This window comes from Tupaia chinensis, unplaced genomic scaffold (genome assembly GCF_000334495.1).
Source record: "Tupaia chinensis unplaced genomic scaffold, TupChi_1.0 Scaffold000574_1, whole genome shotgun sequence".
NCBI lineage: Eukaryota > Metazoa > Chordata > Mammalia > Scandentia > Tupaiidae > Tupaia > Tupaia belangeri.
This window is the reverse complement of record NW_006160088.1, coordinates 843,691-865,440: the sequence shown is the minus strand read 5'-3', so window position 1 is coordinate 865,440 and position 21,750 is coordinate 843,691. Positions and strand designations below refer to the sequence as shown.

The window sequence follows — 21,750 nt, the reverse complement described above, 5'->3', positions numbered from 1 at the left end:
TCCACTCTGTAATTATTTATTGAGTGCCAGGCATGGTGCTGAACCTTTCATGAAAATGGAGATAAAGTGGAATTTAAAATAGACAAGTCTGCTTACATAGAGCTTATCTAGTAAAAACGGGGCCGGAGGCAGGGAGAAAAGGAAAGCAGGTGGTGTCAAGAGTGAATAAAGCCTGCCACAAACCAGGGTTGGGCAAGTGATTAGCTCTGAGCCTCCTGATAGCCCATTTCTAGAGGAAATAATGTCAGTCACCTGCCTGTAAGGTTCAAGAGCAACTCAGTGCTTGTGATGTGGAGACCAGGAAGAAACTTACCCTGTGATCCTGTCTTCTGCATCTTGAAACCTGCACCAGATTCCACAGGAAATGGAAGCCAAGAGATACCCTCATCCTTGAGTTCAAGTAGAGTCTGATTTGTCTTGGAAGATAGAACTAACACTTATAACACAGGAAAAAATTGTAATTAGTCAATTTCCCTTTAAAATGTTAAAGGGAATTAATTCCATAAAAATGGAAATTGCAAACCTACACCTCACTAGAGGCTAATTGTGCAGGGCATAGGATCAGGGCACAAGAAGGCAAAGGAAGAAATATTGTACTTTAATCAAAGTTTGATACAGGACTAAGAACATGGTACTTTCACTTTATAGAACCTGTCGGAACCACTCCCTGATAATTCCTCCCCCACACCCTGTCAAAGAGGCATGCTTCTCATACATGATACACACATACATACACAAACACACACACACACACACACACACACCAATTCATAAAATATAAAATAAATGTAGTCCATTTTTGTCCTCTGGGTTTCTGTTCTACTGTGATCAATTGTGCAGTCTGGATCCATGAAACTTTGAAAGTTGGGGAGTGGTCAGAGCATGTAGATAGCAAGCCTAGACAAGTGGAAGTATCTGTGATCAGTGGTCAAGGTCCACTTGGCTTTCTGTCTACTTCTGGAGAGCCATAGCCCAGTGAGACACAAGATGCAAATTCTTTCATCAGAGGGTAAACTGCCCCAGTCATGAAGATAATTACTCACCTTGATGAGCCATTTCGCTAACATATGCCAATTTATTTCCCTGGCTGTCTCATTAAAAGTGAGTAATGGGCCTTTGCCAGGTCTCTGCCTCCTACTTTGGTTTACAATATAAGATGAAGAGGAAAGTGGGCACTTCCAGAGAGTGTGGGTCCCCGACAGTGAGGTTTACAAAAGCAGTTCTCCAAGTAATGAAGGCAGGACCTAGGGGCAGGCATAGAAGCAGCTCCCATTCTAATGAGCTTCCCAAATTGGCTCTTATCCATCACTTCTCCTGCCGACCTTCCTGGCTCCTTAAAGAAGTTCTTTGCATACACACAAGGGCGAGCAAGTACTGGTGAGTTCAGGGCCCACTTATTGACGCCTAGGTTTCCAGTAGTCCTCTATCCCCAATTCAGTGGCTTCCAGTAGATGGTTCCTGGCCAATCCAATCTTCCAGGCTCTTCACTTGTGGGGAAAAGAAGGGAGGAAGGACACCAAGGACGGAAGACTGCATGGAGTCAGCCTGACCTATCTTTAACCAGAGAATCAGCTTCTTCCAATCAGAGTCCCTGGGTTTACCTCCTTTTTCATTTCCCTCCTGTGAAATCATGGCAATAGTAACCTCTACCTCATGGTGGGCCTGTGAGGCCTCCAAGAGAGGCAGTACATGAGAATAATTTTGCAGGGTACCTGGCAAATATGGAGTGCTCGATTAATGGTGCATGATTGTTAGATATTTACCTGGGTGATTGAGACATGGGGTTCATTCATCTCCCATGCATTTCCAGCCTGAAATTGTGAGCAGGTAACCATGAGTTGGTGACATCATCTCCCTCTTGGGAAGATCTAGATCCATTTAAGATGGCTTACAGTTCCCCATTTGCTGGCACTTGGCCAATCTCTGAGATACACTGGTCCTGGATCCTCACTTCTAATGGAGAAATGGAAAAACTGAGTTCTAAATCATAAAAATCTTGCCTAACAACTCTGTCACACCAGTAGCAGAGTTAGAACTGGAATGCAGGTATTACAGTGGCCTCAAAGTCTTTCTACCAGAGCACTCTTACTCAGTGATAACTGACAGGGAAGAAAAATTGTGGTATTTAAGTTCATAAACACAAAGTGTGAGGAGGTATCAGCCAGATTGCAGAGTGAGAGATCCCAGCCTCTGTTCACTTCACAAAGAACAACAATTAGACAACTACCCGTGAATGAAAATAGCTCTTGGAGAATCCAGAGCTCAGAGTTCACCTAAAGAGATATAACCACACAGTGAAAGAAAAAAAAAATGAGAATAACTACACAAAATGGGTAAGGAGAACAGTTTCATTTTGCGTGCATCATCTCATCCCCCAGATTGGCATTGCTCAGTTCAGAAAATTCCTTGGCTCACAAGCTCCCCCTGCAGAGATGAGGAAAGAAGGGTGAACAATAATCTTTTCTAGCCTTTCTGGGTACTGTCTAAGCAAACTGCTTCAGTTTCACCCCACCAGATCACTGGGGAGAGCAACATAACTGAGATGTCTGAGGATGACTAGAAACAAAGAAGGGTGGGGCTCTCAGTGTTAGTCACATGACAGGAGCTACCACAGTTCTTGATGGCTTGCTATGCAGAGGACCCCAGCAGCCTTTGTCCCTGAGGAAACTCACACAGCTGCAGAAGACCCTGCAGTTTCTGCAACTGAGGACCCAACTTTTACTTTTTTTTTTTTTTTTTTTTTTGTAGTTTTCAGGTGCTTAAGCCACCACCTCTCTCTTGCCCCACTTTATGGGGCTTCTCCAGCTGCTATTGCTGTGGGTTTCCCAATCCAGAGACCCAACATAGCCATTGCATGTGTGCCTGAAAATAGCCCAGGCCTCAGCTACAAACATAGTCCTCACCACCATGTGTGTACCCATGGTTAACCCCTTAGCTATGTGCATGCAAGCAACCCATTGCCAAGTCTCACAGATAAGCATGTACCTATAACTGGCTCATGCAGCTACATGTGAATTTGCCACCAGCCCTAGCCCCTATGGATACACACATATAAGCAGCCAGCCCCAACTCCCATCACTGGCCTCTACTGCTGAACTATGTAGCTGTGTACCTGCCTACTGCCAGGTCTGGTCCCTATGTCCAGGCATGCCCATGGAACTACCAACCCCTATCATCAGCATTCACCAGTTCACGTGCCTGCATCTGACTCCTGCAGCTGCACACATGCATGCCACCAGTTCTCATTCCCACAGCTGCTTACATGTAGGTAGCCAGCCCCACCACCAAATAACCTCCATACTTGCCCAACTGGCCCACATGTGTACACACTGTCAGCTTGATCCCCGCAGCTACACATACACATGCAATTAGTCAAACCTATCACTGACTTCACAGCCACTGACTCCTGTAGCCATGCCCTTGCATACCACTTGCCCCTATATGTCTACAAGGTGGCCCTGCCCTGCCTTCTCTACCATGTACATGCTCACAGCTGAGCATGTACACACCACTTCCCTCAACCCTCACCATCCCCTGCATTGGTCCCTTACTGCTGGAACCTAGGGCACCACTGAGGACTACATCAGTCTCCTTAGTCACCACAGATCTTCCACAGCTCTTCCCATATCAAGGATCACAAAGTGGCCAATGTGAAAAATTCTGGTTTTCTGAACTAACTAAACACTGGACCAACTCCCTCCACTCTACCATCCAACACTCACCACATGTAGGCACTGTATTTTGTGCCACAGCATTCTCCAGAATTTTCCTCCGCTCCCCAGAATTGAAAGTCTTTTCTTACTAAAGCCAGTCCATAAAGCCTGGAAGAGGTGACTGCTTTTTCAAATGCTAAAACACCTACACAAGACTACAGTGATCATGAAGGATCAAGAAAACATGATACTGGGACCAGCAGTTAGCATAATGGCTATGTTGCTGAACTCCCACATAGCCAACCACAGTTCGACTCCCAGATCCGGTGGCTTAAACTCACGCTAGGCACGTGTGCATGCATGCCCAAGATCCCGAGAGGAGAATGGAGAACGGATTGAGGAGTGGCCATCCCCCCTGGTGGGTGATTTCTCACTTTCTATCTCTCTGTCTCTCTCTGTCTTTCTGGTGAGTGCACACGCCCTATAGCGAAAACTTCTCCAAAAAAAGAAAAAATAAATAAAAAAGAAAACATGATACCACCAAGGGAACATAATAAACTTCCAGTAATCAACCTCAAAAAATTAGAGATCTATAAATTGCCTGACAAGGAATTCCAATTAATTATTTTAAATAAGTTCCATGAGCTACAAGAGAACGCAGATAAAGGATTTAATTTAATTAGGAAAACAAAACAAAACTAGGAGTTCAACAAACAAATAAAGAAAATTAAAAATAAAACCAAATTGAAATTTTGCCGCTGAAAATGCAATGATTAAACTAAAACATGCAATAAAAAACCTTACTGGCAGCTCAAAGACAGGTCATTCGAAAGTGTCTAATCAAAAGAGAAAAAAGAAAAATGAAAAGGAATGAAGAAATATTCTAAGATTAATGAACAGCATCAAAAGAGAGAATATTTGAGACACAGGAGCTTGTGAAGACGAAGAGAAAGACAAAGGGATAGATAATGCATTTAACCAAATAATAGAAAGCTTTCCAAATCTGGAGAGAGATATAAATATCCAGATACAGGAAAATTAAAAGTCTCTAGTTAGATTTAATCCAAATAATACTATACTAAGACACATTATAATTAAAGACAAAATCAAAAATCAAAGACAAAAAGAATTTTGAAAACAGCAAGAAAAAAGAAACATTATTACATACAAGAGAATCACATAAGGCTATCAGCATATTTCTCATCAAAGACATCACAGGCCAAGAGCAATATTCAAAATGTAGAAAGAAAACTCTTGCCAATCAAGAAAATTTTACCTGGAAAAGCCATCCTTCAGAAATGAAAAAACGATAAAGATTTTTCCAGTCAAACAAAAGCTCAGAGAATCCATATCCACTAGATCTGACTTGCAAGAAATGTCACCAGGGGTTCTTTAAACTGAAACAAATGGATGTTAATTAATAATATGAAAATAGGGCCCTGCCACAGTGGTGTGCACTGGTAAGACACTGTATTCTGTACACTGGGACTCCACAAAAGGCTCAGGTTTGGTTCCTGTTTCAATCTAAAGGGTGGCACAGTGGCATGCATCTGTAACCCCAGCAGTTTGATGAGGCTGAGGCAGGAGGCTTCTGAGTTTGAGGCTGGCCTGTACAACATAGCCAAATCCTATCAAGAAAAAGAGCCACATATGATCGCACATGCCTCAACTGGGAGGCTAAGGCATGAGACACATGATAGCAAGATTCTGTCTTTAAAAATAATGATAATTTGAAAACATACAAAAGTATAAAACTCACCGTAAAGATAAGTGCACAATTAAATTACTTTCCCTAAAGTTTTATTTATTTCATGAGCATGAAGGAGAAAGAGAAAGTAAGCATACTCAGCAGTCTCATGCTATACTCACCGCTGGGCTTTCTAGCTTTCCAGCCAGCCAGGACTATGGGCCTGCATGTCCACTATGTACAGTTCATGGGAACCAAACCCATCTGCCACATGGATCCAGACTCTCTGAGCAGCATGTCACCATTGTTTATATTTTCCTTCTTAATGCTACAACTACCACTCTGTGTGTATTGAGAGGTGGCAAGTTACACACACAGTGGAATATTTAGCCTTTAAAAAGAAGAAAATCCTGCCATTTGAAATGACTTGGATGAAGCTTAGAGACATTATACAACATTACTTACTGATCCTGATCAACAAAATGGAATTTGCATGTTGTATCTGTGAACCATGGCATGGTGGTTAAAGTGACTAGATCCCACATGGCCAACTGCATGGTTTGAGTCCTAGACTTGGCAGCTTGAGGAACACACTGGGTACATGGGCATGTGTGCCCCAAATCCCAAAAAGTGGGAGAAAAGAAGGGAGTGTAGCATGACCATTTCCCATCAGGAGCTGTTTTTCCACATTTTCTCTCTCTCTTTGTCTCTGTCTGTCTCCTTCTGGCAAAATTTTAAAGAAAAATAGGAGGTTTATATTTGTGTAATATGATTATTGTCTAAACCAATGCAAACAAGACAGCAGAGTGTCTTGCATAAACCAATCACTCAGCCATGTTAGGATATAGCAGCAGAGGTAACAGCAGGGGTTTCAATGACACCTCTCATTACCACTTCCCAAATTTTTCTACTTTTGTAGCAGCTGTTTGGTGTGTACAGCCTCAACTAGGTTCTTTGTCAGAAATCTGTCCGAATGAATAATAGGACTCTGATGCTTCTGAACAGTGTGTCCTAACATCTATTTACTCTTAAAATAAAAACACGTCTTTCCTGTGTAAGTAGAAAAGTAATGCATGCCCTAATTTGGAAAGCACAGAAAAATGTGAAGAAGGAAAAATGTCACCTGTAACCCTGCCAAAGATTTAACAACTTACCCTATTTCCAGTAGTTTTTCTAAAAATTTTTAAATATTACACTACTCTTGCCTTTCTTTGTCTTTCTTTTTTTTTCTTAACATTGTATTATATGTATTTTCCCCATCTTTATCATCTCCAGTTCTACTGTAGAACAATATTCCATCTTAAAAATAAACTCTTCAGTCTTCTCTTACTATCACACTACTTTTCAATGTAATAAATACGGTCTGTCCTCAGTTAATGACCTACCTGTTTAACAACCACTTCAATTTATGACCAGTTCTCCAGCATATGGAGTCCCCTTTTTCTCCGTCTTTGTCTCATTTCTGCAGTTGATTAGAATTTATTACATGAAGTATTAAAAATCACACAAGACTACATATTTCATTTATAAATTTGTACCTTATGACACATCCATAGTAGTATGCAGAATGAATAAGAGCAAGTACACCAGATTTATATTATCATGTGTCTTGTCACTTCCTGGTGTTATGTATGCTTTCAGTATGGATAGTATGGATATAATTACATTATTCTAGTGTGGTATGATGTGATACCTGTAGAAAAATAAGCTCTCACTTACCAATGTCTGCAGTTGACCTAGTTGTATGAACAGAACTTCGTCATTAAATGAGGAGTCCCCCTAATACTTAAATGAACATATTTGCACACATATCCACATTTTATTAGAGGGTTTTGCTATAGGGTGCATGCGCTTGCCAGAAAGACAAAGGGATACAGAGAGACAGAAAGCCAGAAATCACCCCCCAGGGGGATGGCCATGCCGCAATCCCTTCTCCTCCATTCTCCTCTTGGGATCTTGGGCACGCACGCACACACACCCAACATGAGTTTAAGCCACCGGATCCGGGACTCGAACCATGGTCGACTACATGGGAGTCCAGCGACACAACCATTATGCCAACTGCTAGTCCCATATCCACATTTTTAATCATTAGTTAAAATTAATTTTTACATAAGGAATTGCATGCTGATGAGTTATGAGCAATTTTAAAATTTGGGGCATATATTATCAAATAGTTTTCCAGAAACACTGTTCCCATTTAAATTATATCAGAAGGAGGGTACCAGTCAGTGAGCCTATCTATTGCCCACCCAGATTCCTACTGCTCCTGAGTCAGAAAAAGATATTCTAAAAAATACTTCAATTAATATAGATGTCAGGTGCTGGCTGGTCTTTAAGGTTAACTTCCTGGGTTCATTTAGTTCTAGAGAAATAGGCCCTGGGACTTCAGCTATTTTGAGTAACTGTGAGCTCTAGTCTCCTAAGAAGGCACTATTAGGAAAAATTACTCAAATATGGGAGAAAAATTTTAGTTTATAACTGAAACAAAATGGGTAACGTTTTCTTAGCTTTCAAAAAAATGTTAAATGTGTGTCTTACCCAAAAATTACTCTCTCATGTAATAATTGGTCACTCTCATTTTTTTCCCTAACACTTCAGATTCTGTGCCAATACCCATTTTTATATGCATGGAATTGGTGATGGTAGAGAAAGTAAATTAGTTTCTCAGATAATTTCATTAAGACGTGTTATAGAAGTGGAGCTGCAACAAATTGGACGCAGAATTCAGCTTGTATGTTTATTTTCCTACCATAATCAGTAGTGTTTGGTCTGCTTAATGTCATATGGTCTGTAAACTCCAAGCCATCCTCTTCTATGAGGCATATCTTTTGAGAGCTATTTAAAGGAAGAGAAAGTTAAAACTTTTTGTTCAAAATTTAATTTGATGTTGTGGAAGCGCACTTCTCATGGTTATATTGAAGTGGTTCCACCTGACAGAATTCCTCCCCTGTGCTGAGTATAACCACAAACAAGTTTGTTAATAGAATCCATGGGGAGTGTTACCAACTCAAAACTGAGCCATTCTAGACCTGTGTAGGCTCCAGAAGTGAGAGGGGAACAAATATTTGGGGAAAAACTGAAAGAGATTCTAAATTCCAGCCCCAAAGTCAGAAATATATCAAATCTATTTTTATTTAGATATTTTTGCCTGACTTTATTAAACTAAATTCCACCTCGAATCAGTGGGTGAAGTTTTATTTTGAGACATACTCTCAAGCAGATAGCAGATTTCATTTTTCCTCTTTGCCATCAACCACTTCTCCCCTTGACATGCTCATGTTTGTAGCACCTGCTCATGGCTGGGTACTGAGTACTGTTTCACTAAAAATAGATTATTCAGTGATTAAATGTAAATTTAAATATATTTTTTTTAAAAACTAGATTTTTGGTGGATCAATTTTTCTAATCTTTAAAAAATTACTTGGCTTTTCTAATTTTCCAGGATTTCTTGCCTTAGTCCATGTTGTCTCAATTCATACGAACAATGGACATGATTTAAAGTGGAAGGAAGCTCACTTGTGTAATTTTCCTTTCGTTTTAATGAAGTATAAAAATAAACCTGAGTAAGTCATTCCATGTTTGTTGGTTGATTGGCTTGGTTTTTGGCTTTTGGATCTTTTCACATTTTTGCCATAGGATGTGTGCACTCAGCAGAGAGAGGCAGAGAGAGAGAGACTGTGAGAAATTACCTCCTCAAGTGAGATGACCATGCTGCAATCCCTTCTCCTCTATTCTCCTCTTAGGGTTTTGGGCATGCATGCACACATACCGAGTGTGCATTTCAAGCCAATGGGTCCAGAACTCGAATTGCAGTTCACCACATGGGATCCATCACCGTAACCACTATGCCATAAACTGGCCCCAGCCTTTGTATTTTTAAAAAGTTTTCATTTATGTGTTTCCTGATGGAGAAAGAGGAATCACTCTCAAAAAGGTCTACATGCCACAATCTTCTCTCAAGCCCTGCAGCCAGCCTGGATCACAGGCATGCCCACAGGCCTACCAAGCATGTTCAGGTAGGCCCAGAATGCAAACCCAGAGCCCTCTTATATGGCCTTCAGTAACACATGGTAGCACTCCTCCCACCTGTGCCATCATGGCTGGGTTCTATTTTCTTTTTTTTTAATTTCTGGTTTTTTAACTTTACTTCTGAAAAAAAAAATGACACCATTTACATTTGAATTTTCTATCACTTTCACCATAAAACCAAAACCAAAACACACAGCAGAAATGAGATTATTCTCAGCAAAGGAAAAGTTGTGGGTTTTTTTGGAAAGGTTTTTGTTATAGGGCGTGTGTGCTAGCCAGAAAGACAGACACAGAGAAACAGAAAGTGAGAAATCACCCCCCCCCGCCCCAGGGGGAATGGCCACACCACAATCCCTTCTCCTCCATTCTCCTCTCAGGATCTTGGGCACACACGCACACGAGCCCAGTGAGTTTAAGCTGCCGGGTCCGGGACTTGAACCATGGTCAACTACATGGGAGTCCAGTGACATAGCCACTATGCCAACTGCTGGGCCCAGCAAAGGAAAAGTTTTATCTTTTGAAATTCAAAACTTAAGAGTGTTATGTTTATTGTGGGTCTTTTCTGAGTCTTTTGGAACCAACATTATATTTCAGCAAAACAGTCAATTAAAATTTTTCTCATTACCCACCAAATATGTATTTATAAATCATAATATCAAACCTATGAGAGTACAATCTCACAAATGGCTCAGAAAAAAAAAAAATTGTTTGGTCTCCCTTAGAGAAGAAAAACAGCTTCAGAGTAAGGGATCTGTTATTCTGTGTAGCTTTCAGAAGGGAGGTCACACATTTTCTTATTGATTTTACTTCCTATTTGGTAGCAAAATAATGTGAGAAGAGGCAGTGAACATTCCTGGCAACAAGCCCAGATGTTAAAAAATATGTGTCAGGACATTTTCTGAATTCCATCTTTCTCTCAGAGATTTCATGGCAGACGATCTCTCTGTGCCCTCCATCAGGGACACAGCCACGTGGGTTCACTTTAGGAGGGAGTTTACTGGCAACCCATTACTTAGAAATCCAAGCTGCTGGATTCCAGATGTGTGGAATTCCCTAGCACCCCTGTTACACAGTCAGGGGGGCTCAGTCAGTGGTTCTTGGGAACCAACCAGCAAAGCACAAGCAGGCCATAGGTGGAAACGGTGGTCCTGGTCACCACTTGTTTTACGAAGACATGGGGGAAAGCCATATTTCATTTTTGTAGAGGTTGGTGAGTGGAGAAGGGATTGTGAAGAAGTGCAGGGTGGTTAAGTTGGCCTGAAATGATTGTGAACATCCCTGTTCCTCAGGCAACATCAGGAACACCGAGAAGCTGAGCTATGACAAGCAACACCAGTATGAAATCCTGGTGACTGCTTACGACTGTGGACAGAAACCTGCTGCTCAGGACACCCTGGTGCAGGTGGACGTGAAGCCAGTTTGCAAGCCTGGATGGCAAGGTGGGTCTGGTTTTACCAATTCTGTGATGTGAAAGCAGCTTGGCCTGATGTTTAGGAGGTATCGAACTTGTCAAATTATTATAGTATATAACTAGAAAAAAATTTTAAGTACAGTCATTTTGCTGCAAGAAATAGAGTAACTTGTTTAAATGTCACAACTCTTACGTGATATATCATCCCCATTTTACAGCTTATTATAGCATATAACTAGAAAAATTTTTAAGTATAGTCACTTCGCTGCAAGAAATAGAGTAACTTGTTTAAATGTCACAACTCTTACGTGATATATCATCCCCATTTTACAGCTGAGAATGTCCAAGGCAACCCATCTAATGTCATGTGCCTAATTTGTACAATGATCCTTTCTCAGATCTATGATATCTTGAATCAATTGTATCTCATGATACTCAAGAGAAATTGCCAGTGAGTCTACTCACTTTATCCAAAGGATTGAGTGAGTCTAGCTGATGTCTTTCAAGTTTCGCATCACTGCTCAACAGCTGAGGAAGGTCATGGTATTCCTGGTGCTCACACAGAGTACAGACAGCCAGAGTGGGAGATCCAGAGTTCAGCTGCTGGATTAAGGAGTTTCTAAAATGTTGCCTCTGAGAATGAGATGCAGTTGCTTTCAATGCAGGTGATTTTGTGCCGGTTTAGATCTTTCAGGGTGCAGAGACAGAGCAAATGTCTGGAGACTGGCCTCAGTTTTTTTTGTCTTTGACAAATGAGGTTCCTATAGATTTGGGATTGCATGTTCAAGAATTGCAACCTTAGGTGGTGGGGTTTATCACTGAGCTAAGAGGAAATAAGGATGGCTGTATAGATCAATCTTAAAAGAGAATTAGATGCCTTGTGGAATAGTAATAGCTTTGGAGACACCAATAAGTCTGGTGGCTGAACAGAATGCTAGACTTACCTTTGTGCCACTGTTTTGGCTGTCTAAGTACTCCATCTTTATTTCACGTGTTGACAATGCTGCAGGCTACTGCTTGGTCCTAACTCATGGTGCTCCGTGGAAGCATCCTTTGTGACTTCTGTTTCCTTGGCACTCGTAATATCTTTAAGCTTCTTTCTCCCTATTATGTTCCTCCTCTCTCTCTTGTGTTTTTCATTTTGAAATTCCTCTGGAGAGAGTTTGTGTTATTCACTCAAATTGCTATTGTGCAGACTGGTACTAAGTCACTAAACAGGTCCCTGGTCAGACTTTGAATGGTTTCCCTTTAGTCAGACATTCATTTCTGATCTCATTCATCAGGGTCAGATTGAAGGACCTTATGTTCCCAAGCAAGGGCACATGTGCTGAAAGAGCCACCTGGAACACTGTCCTCCAAAAGCAGCTCTCAAGGGCTCGAGAGCTTCCTCTCCCTTGTACTTGAAGCCAGAAAGATGGGAAGAGGTCATTAAATGCACATCTGGAGAGAGCCAGAGTTGTTTGTCTTTGAGCAAAGTAAGGATGAAATGCTAAATAAAAGAGTCACAGGTAAAACACATGAGAGGTAGAGAAGAAAATATTGGGTTGTCAGAGAAGTCATGACGCATTTTTGCATAGGAAAACATAGGAAAAAAAATACATCATGGCTTTTCAACAACCCAATAGAATCATCTTCATGTTGGTCTGTTTAGAATCGAGTTAGTGACATGGAAAAAGGGACAAGTCAGAGTGGAAGACTGTGTCTTCCCAACTCAGAGAGCCTGAGTTCTGGTTGGGTATAATTTGCCAGATCTAAGAAGCTTGAGGGAAGGCTTCTGACTTGCTTACCACTGAATTTCACAGACTTAGCACAGGGTCTGCCTCCAATGATCGGTACTCAAGAAAAAGTCACTAAATGAATAAATAAATGACTGAAAGCTCTCTGATTAAAGAAGAACCCACCTTGTTTTAATTTTCAAGGATTAGCTCTGCTGAAGGCCTGGCCTTTGAAAAGAAAGGCCTGGAAAGAATGCATAAAATTTCTAAGCATGGAATGTGCTCACAATGGGATTTTAGGTGGCAAAAGCAAAACACAAAGCCGTATCTGGAGAATGACTCCATTTTTTTTTTTTTTTGTCTTTGACAGATGAGGTACCTACAGATTTGGGATTGCATGTTTACCTCTATATTTAAATGCAATTTCCTAGCAGAGTCTGTACTTGTTTAATGTATGCAAATGTAGTGTTAAAAGCATGCAAAGAAAAAACCAGTCATAATGTTTAATTCTGTGTGTGAAGAATGTGTTGAGCACCTATTCTACAGTGCACAATACGATCTGCAGCTCCAAACAGCAAGCTCCTGGAGGGTGAGGATGGTATCCATTTTCTGTTGTGGCTCCAGAGCCTGTGATAGGGCCAGGCACGATGCAGCCACTCAGCAAGGAATGACAGGATGAGTGGTCACCAAGACCTTGATTAAAAAAAAAAAAAATACTTTTCAGTATTGCAAAGAAAAAGGAAGTGGCAATGCTATGCATCAGTCCATCATCCCAGGCAAAGTGACATCAGAATTGACTCTTTCATGGTGGCTTCCCTGCCTACACTGCCAGCCTGTGGTGACAGAAGCTGACACTTGATTCTGCATTGCTACTCTGCTCCCTCCAGCTTGCTGACTGTGGTCAGCCAGTAAGTCCCTCTCTGTCATTACCCCAGTGGGTTTCCACTAGGCACACCCTCCAGGCCCTCTGAGATGTGTTGCAGAGGTCACAGTGCCTTCTGCTGTTTCTGCCCTGGCCCCAGACCTGTCCTTCCTGCACACTAGTCCACTTTGTTCCTCCATTCAGGCAGCCCTCACCTCAGATCCTCCCGTCTTGGAACCTGTTCTCTCAGTTGACCACAGCTGGTCCCAGATGTGTGTCTGGGCCCTTTTCCCAGTGTGGTAGAGCTGACCAGGCTGAGCCATGCTTTGCTGCTTTCTTTGCTAACTGTGGATGAAGCAGGCTGTCCTTACTGGGAGAGGCCATCAGACACTCTAAGGGGAAGAGTTGAGCTTTCTCGAAGCAGATGTAGGATGAAACTCGCACTGTGTAAATGAGAGACAAACAAAGCATGAGACTGTGCAAGGCATGGGTAAACAGCGTAAGGAAAGTGGTTTGTCTTGCAGGACAAGTGTGACTGTACAGATACGGGAAGCAAGATCGGAGTGAGTTAGTGTAGGTAGATGGCTGAAATTTTGAGGCCAGAGTGAGGAGCTGCCATGAGCCTCAAAGCGCTCAGACCCAGCTAAGAGGGTCTACATGCATGTGCCAGATGTACTTCCCCACAATTCCTCAGAAGAACAGAGGCCCCTCCTGAGCTGAATTTTCACCAGCAATGCAAGTCACCAAGCAAACGCAGTTTGGCAGCTTGAATTCTTGTACCTGTTCTAAGTCATTTCCCTTCAGGCAGGAGGGGATTGCAGCACTGTAAAAGCAATCCATCACACACAGGAGCCTTCTGACTCCCTCTGAGCACTTCCATTCAGCGCGTCAGCTGGCCCTCGATGCAGTCAGCTTAGCGTCGCCCAGCCAGCTGTCTTGAAGCAAGGGGCCGTGTTTACAGCTAGAGCCTTTCTTTTCGTCCAAGGGCTCGTAAGGGACCTGTTGCAGACACCAGTGATGCCCCAGGGCAGTGGGCCCATTTCACAGCACAATAAACCCCTCCATGAGCAAGACTCTAGCTTTCCCAGCATGCAGCTGACCTTACCCAGCTGCACACAGGACATCCCAGGCCCTGGTTCTTCTGCCTCCTGCCTTTCAGACCTGGTTCAAGGCTTCGTCTGCTGAGGCTATAGTTTCCCACTTTTTTTCTTTTTTTCCGTTGGTTGGTCTTGTCTTCTCAGAAAGAACATAGGCCCCCTGAGACAATACCCACACTTCTTGTAGCCTCTGGCTTTCTGACTTTCTGACTTTCCTCCTATCCCCTAAGCTTGAACTAAGAGTTCACTTGGTAGCATCATTTACTAATGGTCAGAGTGGGGCTTCTCAGGGGTTCAGCTGTAGCAAGAGAAAGAACAAGGAAGGCTCTGAACCCAGAAAACGAACCTGGGGTGAAAGATGTGTTCATCTTGCTCTTGCTTGGGTTTTATCTTCTTGGCTGTACTCTGAGATTGTAATTCTGAGTAGGTGGTCAAGGTCACCTCATTCTGCAGGTGTAGGTAGAAATTGGCTGAAGGGACACCCTAGTTCTCAGTTGTTCAGGGGAGAAGATAGTCCTCAAAGCGTAAGACAGGCCCGTGTTGGTAGAAGGGGGAGCTACATCTCTCTTTTTCTTTGTTTGTTTTTACTTATTTGTTTTTGAGAGATTTTGCTATTCGGCATGTGCACTTGTTGGAGACAGAGAGACAGAAAGCAAGAAATCACTCCCCAGGGGGGGATGGCCACGCCGCAATCCCTTCTCCTGTTATTCTTTTTTGTTGTTGGTGGGAGAGATTTTTGCTATTCGGCATGTGCACTCATTGGAGACAGAGAGACAGAAAGCAAGAAATCACTCCCCGACCCCCCCCCCCGAGGGGATGGCCATGCTACAATCCCTCCTCCTCCATTCTCCTCTCAGGATTCTGGGCATGCATGCAGATACACCCAGCACAAGTTTCAAGGCTCCAGGTCTGAGGCTTGAACCATAATCAGCATATGGGAGTCCAGCAGCATAACCATTACACCATCTGCTGGTCCCTATATCTCTGTTTTTTTCCTGAGCTTTGAGATCTCATGCTGTGCTTTGAGGCATCTCTAGTTTGTGGAGATGAGAGATTGTTTTAGGAAGCAGGGAAGAGGCGGACCTGTAGCTGACCACCTGCTAAAACTGGCCTTGTGTCCTCTGTCTTGTGCCAGGGGTCTGGATTTGCAGCCTTCTTAGTGTTTGTTTCCCTCTTTGCAGTGAAGTAAAATTAGCCAAGCCTGGGCCTCTGTGTCCTGGGAGGAGCTGCAGTAGGATCTGCATCTGTTCATGGGTCAGAGCTCTGCAGAGGACGTAGTGCTCTTGAAGGTTGTCAGGGTGACGGTGGCAATGATGGCAGGGGATCCATGCAAAGAGAGGGCCAAGCCTTGTGACCCTTCTGACTGATAGAGGGCATTGACCTGTCTGCTCCCTGGAGAATTGTCTGTAATTCAGTTGCTAGTTCAGGGGCTTGGGGGTGGGGGGGTTGTTGTATGCTACTTGGAGGAATGCATCTCTTGCTCTTGCTTTCCTTTTTTGCTCTTTTAAATCCCTTGGCCCATCTTCTATGTTTCAAGCCGTTGTGCTCCACAACACTGACGCGGGACGTTTTCCCTTCCATTGTGACAAGTCAGGGGTTTTTTTTGTTTGGTTTTTTTGTTTTTGTTTTTGTTTTTTTTTGGTTTTGGTTTTTTGAGAGATTTTTGCTATAGGACGCTCACACTGACGCGGGATGTTTTCCCTTCCATTGTGACAAGTCAGGGTTTTTTTTGTTTGTTTGTTTTTTTGTTTTGTTTTGTTTTGTTTTGTTTTTTGAGAGATTTTTGCTATAGGGCACTCGCCAGACAGACGCAAGTTTAAGCTACCGGGTCCGGGACTCGAACCGTGGTCGACTACATGGGAGTCCAGCAACATAGCCATTACACTAATTGCTGGTCCCCCAAGTCAGGTTTTGTATTCAGCATTTGCCCTGTCAGTCTGGACCCACGTTCAGCATTTTGCAGTTCCTTTGTGCACAGTGAGTCCCCTTTGAAGAAAACCTCTGGAGACTTTACTGTGATCTTTATTTCCTGGATGTGTTGCTGACCAGACATGCAGTCATTCTGGATCTGAGGGCTCCTGGATCAGGGCATCACCACTCCAGCTAACAAAAACCGATCTCGGCTGCTCGCTTCCTCCCTGAGCATGTTCCCCCCGTGGACACTTACACCTCACCACAGCAGTTCACCTGGAAGAGCTCCCATGGGCCCCACCAACTCCTGTTCCTTTTGCCTTCACAATAAGGTGAACTATTTAAAATCAAAAGAAAGGAAGACACAGGCACACAAATGAACCATTTCCTCCCTGTTCTTTGGGTTTTGAATAATCCTCCAGCTGTATCGAAACGTCAGAGAGTTTCTACTATTCCACCTATGGGGCCTTCATTCAGAAGGAAGATAGAGGGAACCAGCAGTTAGCGTAATGGCTATGTCGCTGGACTCCCACATAGTCGACCGCGGTTTGCGTCCCGGACCTGGTGGCTTAAAATTCACGCCGGGTGCATGTGCGTGTGTGCCCAAGATCCCGAGAAGAGAATGGAGGAGAAGGGATTGCGGCGTGGCCATCCCCCCTGGGGGGTGATTTCTCGCTTTCTGTCTCTCTGTCTCTCTCTGTCTGTCTGGTGAGTGCACACGCCCTATAGCAAAAATCTCTCCAAAAAAGAAAAAGAAGAAGGAAGATAGAATCTTCCAGAGCACTTTTTCTGCAGCCTGAACATGCACTTGAGTCCGTCTGGGTAAAATGCAGATCCTGATCTGATAGGTCCAGGGTGGGTCTGGATGCTACTGAACTGTGGGCTTCACATGGAGTAGAGAGACATACAGAAAGCATTCGCGAGACACCCAGAGTGCGTCTATACTTTGTATTGAAAAGACCCATAAAAGCTTCTGGTTGAGATGAACTTTTCCTTAGTCACGGTATGAGCGATAACCGAGATTGATATACATATTACTCTGTGGGGAATATTTTTCATAATCATTCACCCTTTGCTGAAGACCCACTGTGTGCTAAAGGCTGGGGATACAGAGACAAATAGGACCTACCAGGGCTCACAAAATGGAAGGAGATGATGGCAGTACTAAGGACAATGCTATGGTGGACAGGTCACAGGAACACATAGGAGAGAGCCTTGCACCAGGTAGGGACTGTGGACCAAATCTAGAAGGGTAAGGGGCCTCTCCGTGGAGGAAGTGTGTTCCAGACTAGGGAACAGATGTTAGGGATTTGGGCGGGAACATGATGTGGCTAAGACTTGCTGGGGTGAAGGGAGGCTGAATTGCAGAAAGGAACAAGATGCTGGATGGAGGATCCTGTATTATCTTGTGGGGAGGGGGTAGATCTCAGGGAAGAACTCTTCTTTTTTTTTTCTTTTTGAGAAGTTTTTGCTATAAGGTGCATGTGCTCGCCAGAGAGACAGAGAGACTGAAAGTGAGAAATCACCCCCCCAGGGGGGATGGCCACACTGCAATCTCTTCTCCTCCATTCTCCTCTTGGGATCTTGGGCAGCATGCACACGTGCCCGGCATGAGTTTAAGCCACCAGGTCCAAGACTCTAACCGCGGTTGACTACATGGGAGTCCAGCAACATAGCCATTATGCCAACTGCTGGTCCCAGGGAAGAGCTCTTCTTCCAACTTCTCTTCCATGCAGAGAATGGAATGCAGAGACTGAAAAAGATGATTATACTCAGTGCACTTTTAAGTGGAGTATTCCTGAATAGTGTCTCAAATCAGGTATTTATTCTAAAACCAATTTAAAGTGCTGAGCAGCTAAGGAGGTTAGGTTGCAGGCAAATCTTGTGAGACCCCATAGTCAAGGGGACAAAGTTGGCAGTCAGGCATGTCTGACAAGGGCCCTGTTAAGCCTTGTCAAGTGTCCTGTCTCCTCTGCATCCATCCATCCGCTGACTCTCTGTCAAAGAATAAAAGACCCAGGCCCCAAGGGTCAGCTGGCTTCACCCTGCCCCTTCTAAGACTCACATCAATTATTGATCAAGTAAACAAAAGAGCTGGCTTGGGTTTCACTCCACCAAAGGCATTGATTTCAAATCATAGGATGATAAGCCCAGGAAGGTGCCCAGATTTCCTTAGGGAAACAAAATGGTGCAGGTCTCAGAAACTAGAGTGACTTCATCAGAGGATTAGGTGACGACGTTGCCCTGACTGCAGGCTTCCATGCAGGGTGCTGCCAGAAAGGTGGAGTGAAGGAGGGCTCCTCGCCCTCAGTTCTGTCTTTCCCTGCCCTTCGAGGGTGAATGAGATTCCACCATTATAGCAGCAGCCTTTTATTTTAATAGTTAATCCCTGATTAAAATGCAAAGAGCTCTTGCTGGAGTGATGTGTTAAACAGGGGGTCAGCAAAGGATAGCCTATAGGTGGAATCTACTTGACCCCCTGTTTTTTTTTTTATAACTGTGAGCTAAAAAATGTGTTTTACATTTTAAATGGTTTCCAAAAAAAGCAAAAGAAAAAGATTTTATAGCATGTGAAAATCATATGGAATTCAAGTCTCAGTGTCCATAAATAAAGCTTTACTGGAACATAGCCATACTCACTCATTTACTTACTGCCTGTGGCTGCCCTACAACCGCAGAGCTGAGTAGTTTTGACAGAAACCATATGGCCTTCAAAGCCTAAATATTTACTATCTGGCCCATGACAGAAAAAGTTTTCTGACTCCTACCTGAAGCCATGACGGTTCCAGTGACACCTTAGTAAGGAGTACTTTATTGGGTTACCTAGCACAGCCTAAAATGAATGACATATCAAGCTGACATATTGAGCAGGTAAAGGAGTACGAGCCCGAAGCAAGGCTCACTGCACAGAGGACCCAAACAACCCTGTGAGATAAACGAGTCCAGCCCACTTAACAGATAAGGAAAACTTGGGCTAAGACACATTGAGTGGTTTGTTCAAAATCTCATAGCTGGTAAACGCCACAGATGAAATTCAAATTCCTGTTAGTCTCTTCCTTAGGGCACTCTAGTGCTGAGAGTAGGAATGGGATAGGAAAAAAGTGGTTAAGAATTTTCAAAGGGGCAAGTTCTCAGTTTACACAAGTGTATCTCAAAAAACTGTTCAGAAGAGAGATACAACCTACGTGCCCTTAGGCGAAGTATTTAACTCTCAGTCTCCTTATCCATAAGTGGTGATGAGACTTATCTGGAAAGGATAGCTACAGTTCATCGAAACAATGCCTATGCTGTACCTAAGAGATGCCTACAACATTAATTCTCACTTGTCTCCCTCCTCTACCCAACTCACATTTCTTTGAGCACTTTTGATTTATAATTACAAATCACTCAAAAAGAAATGCATGCTTGAAGACTTCTCTCAGACAGTATTTGCCTGAACCTCAAGTTGCTGTGGTTATCTCATGGATCAGAAAAAAAAACAAGGCAAATCTAAATATGGGGAGACCACCTGATGGCACAATGGTTCATTGCTGGACTCTCACGTAATCAACTGCTGTTCAAGTCCCAGACCTGGTAGCTTAAAACTCACGCTGGGTACATGTGCATACATGCTCAAAATCCCAAGAGGAGAATGGAGGAGAAGGGATCGCTGTGTGGCCATCTTCCCTAGGGGGTGATTTCTCACTTTCTGTCTTTTTGGCAAGCACACATGCCCTATAGCAAAAATCTCTCTTAAAAAAAAATAAATAAAAACTACACATGGGTATTAAGCTTCAATCTCACACCAAAGCAGAAAGATCCTCTTTTGCTCAAAGAGAATTCAGTGTGAGAAATTCCCCATTTACCCTTTTCTTTAACAAGAGAGCACTGGCTTTATGGACAGTTCATCCCAAAGTGATCAGCTCCTCCAGCCTCCACTCTCTGCCTTGTCCTCATGCCTTCTTCCTCTTTATCTGTAGTTTCTCCTCCTATGGCCCCATTCTCCACTTCTCCTCCTCCTTCATTCTTTCTATTCTTCCTCTGCTTCCTTTCACTCTTCCTCCCTTGTACAACCATAATTGGTGAACCCCACTCTGGGACAGGCAGTGGGAGCTAGGATGGACTGGGTGCAGGAGCTGGGAACAAACCAGTGGAGTTGGAGCTGTGCCCAGAGCCACGAGGGCTATGCTCAAACCTTAGCTTGGTCCTGATCCCGTCAGAGGCTTCCCTTAAGCCAGTTTTCTGGCCGAGCTTTGGTTTTCTCAACTGTAAATGAAGAATCAAAATCCTTGTCCAAACTATCAGTTCATCAGAAAAGTCATGATATATTTTTCTATGCAAATGCATCATGACTTTTCCGATGACTCAGTATTTTTGTAGGATTGTCAATACCAAAAGAGTGTAGAAGTGTTTTGCAGAATTTAAATTATTATGCAAATAATGCTGTGATTAAAATTGGGAAAATAGTGGACCAGCAGATGGAGTAATGGTTATATCACTGAAATCCCATATTGTCAACCACAGTTCAAGTCCCAGACCTGGCAGCTTGAAACTTATGCTGAATGCATCTGCATGTGTGCCCAAGATCCCAAGAGGAGAATGGAGGAGAAGGGATTGTGGCATGGCCATCGCCCCTGAGATTTCTCACTTTACTTTCTGTCTCTCTGTCTCTCTGTCTTCCTGGCAAGTGCATGCACCCTATGGCAAAAACCTCTCAAAAAAAATAAATAAAAATAAAAATAAAAACATTACCTTCATGAGAAAGGGAGAAAATGGAGAGAGAGGAAGAGACAGAGACAAAGATAGGTATTGGGGAGAATATTGCAGTGTCACAGTCCCCGTGCCCCAGCCTTCTAATATTTCAAGAGGATAAATGCATAAAACCATGCCCAGCACATTCAGCTTGGCCCCAGAACTAAGCCTAGGCCTGCCATGTGACTTCCAGACTCTCAAGTGATGGCATTACCTGTGTCCCACTACAGCTGGGGCCCCTTTTCTTTTAATATACCACTCATCATATTCTGTGTTACCTGCAGCCAAGCACATGCCTAGCACATATCCTCATGGGGCTGAAGAAGAATGGATGACCACTGAATCCAGCTCAAACTCAGCTCTGCTCACATAAAGGCATCCCAAGGAGCTATTCTTCAAACACTGCCCTCTGTGACCTAAAACAAGGATTGCCAACTTTTCTATAAAGGACCAGGTACTAGATGTTCTAGGTTTGTGAGCCCTATAATCTCTACTCAACTCTTGGCAGTTTGAAATCAACTATAGGTGAATGAACGGATATGGTTTTATTTCAATAAAACTTTATTTACAAAATACAGGCGTAGGCAGATTTGACCCATGGGCTATAGTTTGCCAGATCCAGCATGGCAGGACAAGCCAGTCCGTCCAGGA

General features: G+C 43.2%; 1 protein-coding gene across 1 annotated transcript in view; it reads left to right on the top strand.

The window, feature by feature from the left end:
* LOC102475297 (calsyntenin-2) overlaps window positions 1-21,750 on the top strand; it is a 419,364-nt gene that overhangs the window by 283,590 nt on the left and 114,024 nt on the right. Inside the window, exon 6 of the mRNA XM_006158194.1 lies at window positions 10,662-10,811. Within this exon, the coding sequence (XP_006158256.1) occupies window positions 10,662-10,811 (150 nt within the window). The remainder of the gene's footprint in view (window positions 1-10,661; window positions 10,812-21,750) is intronic.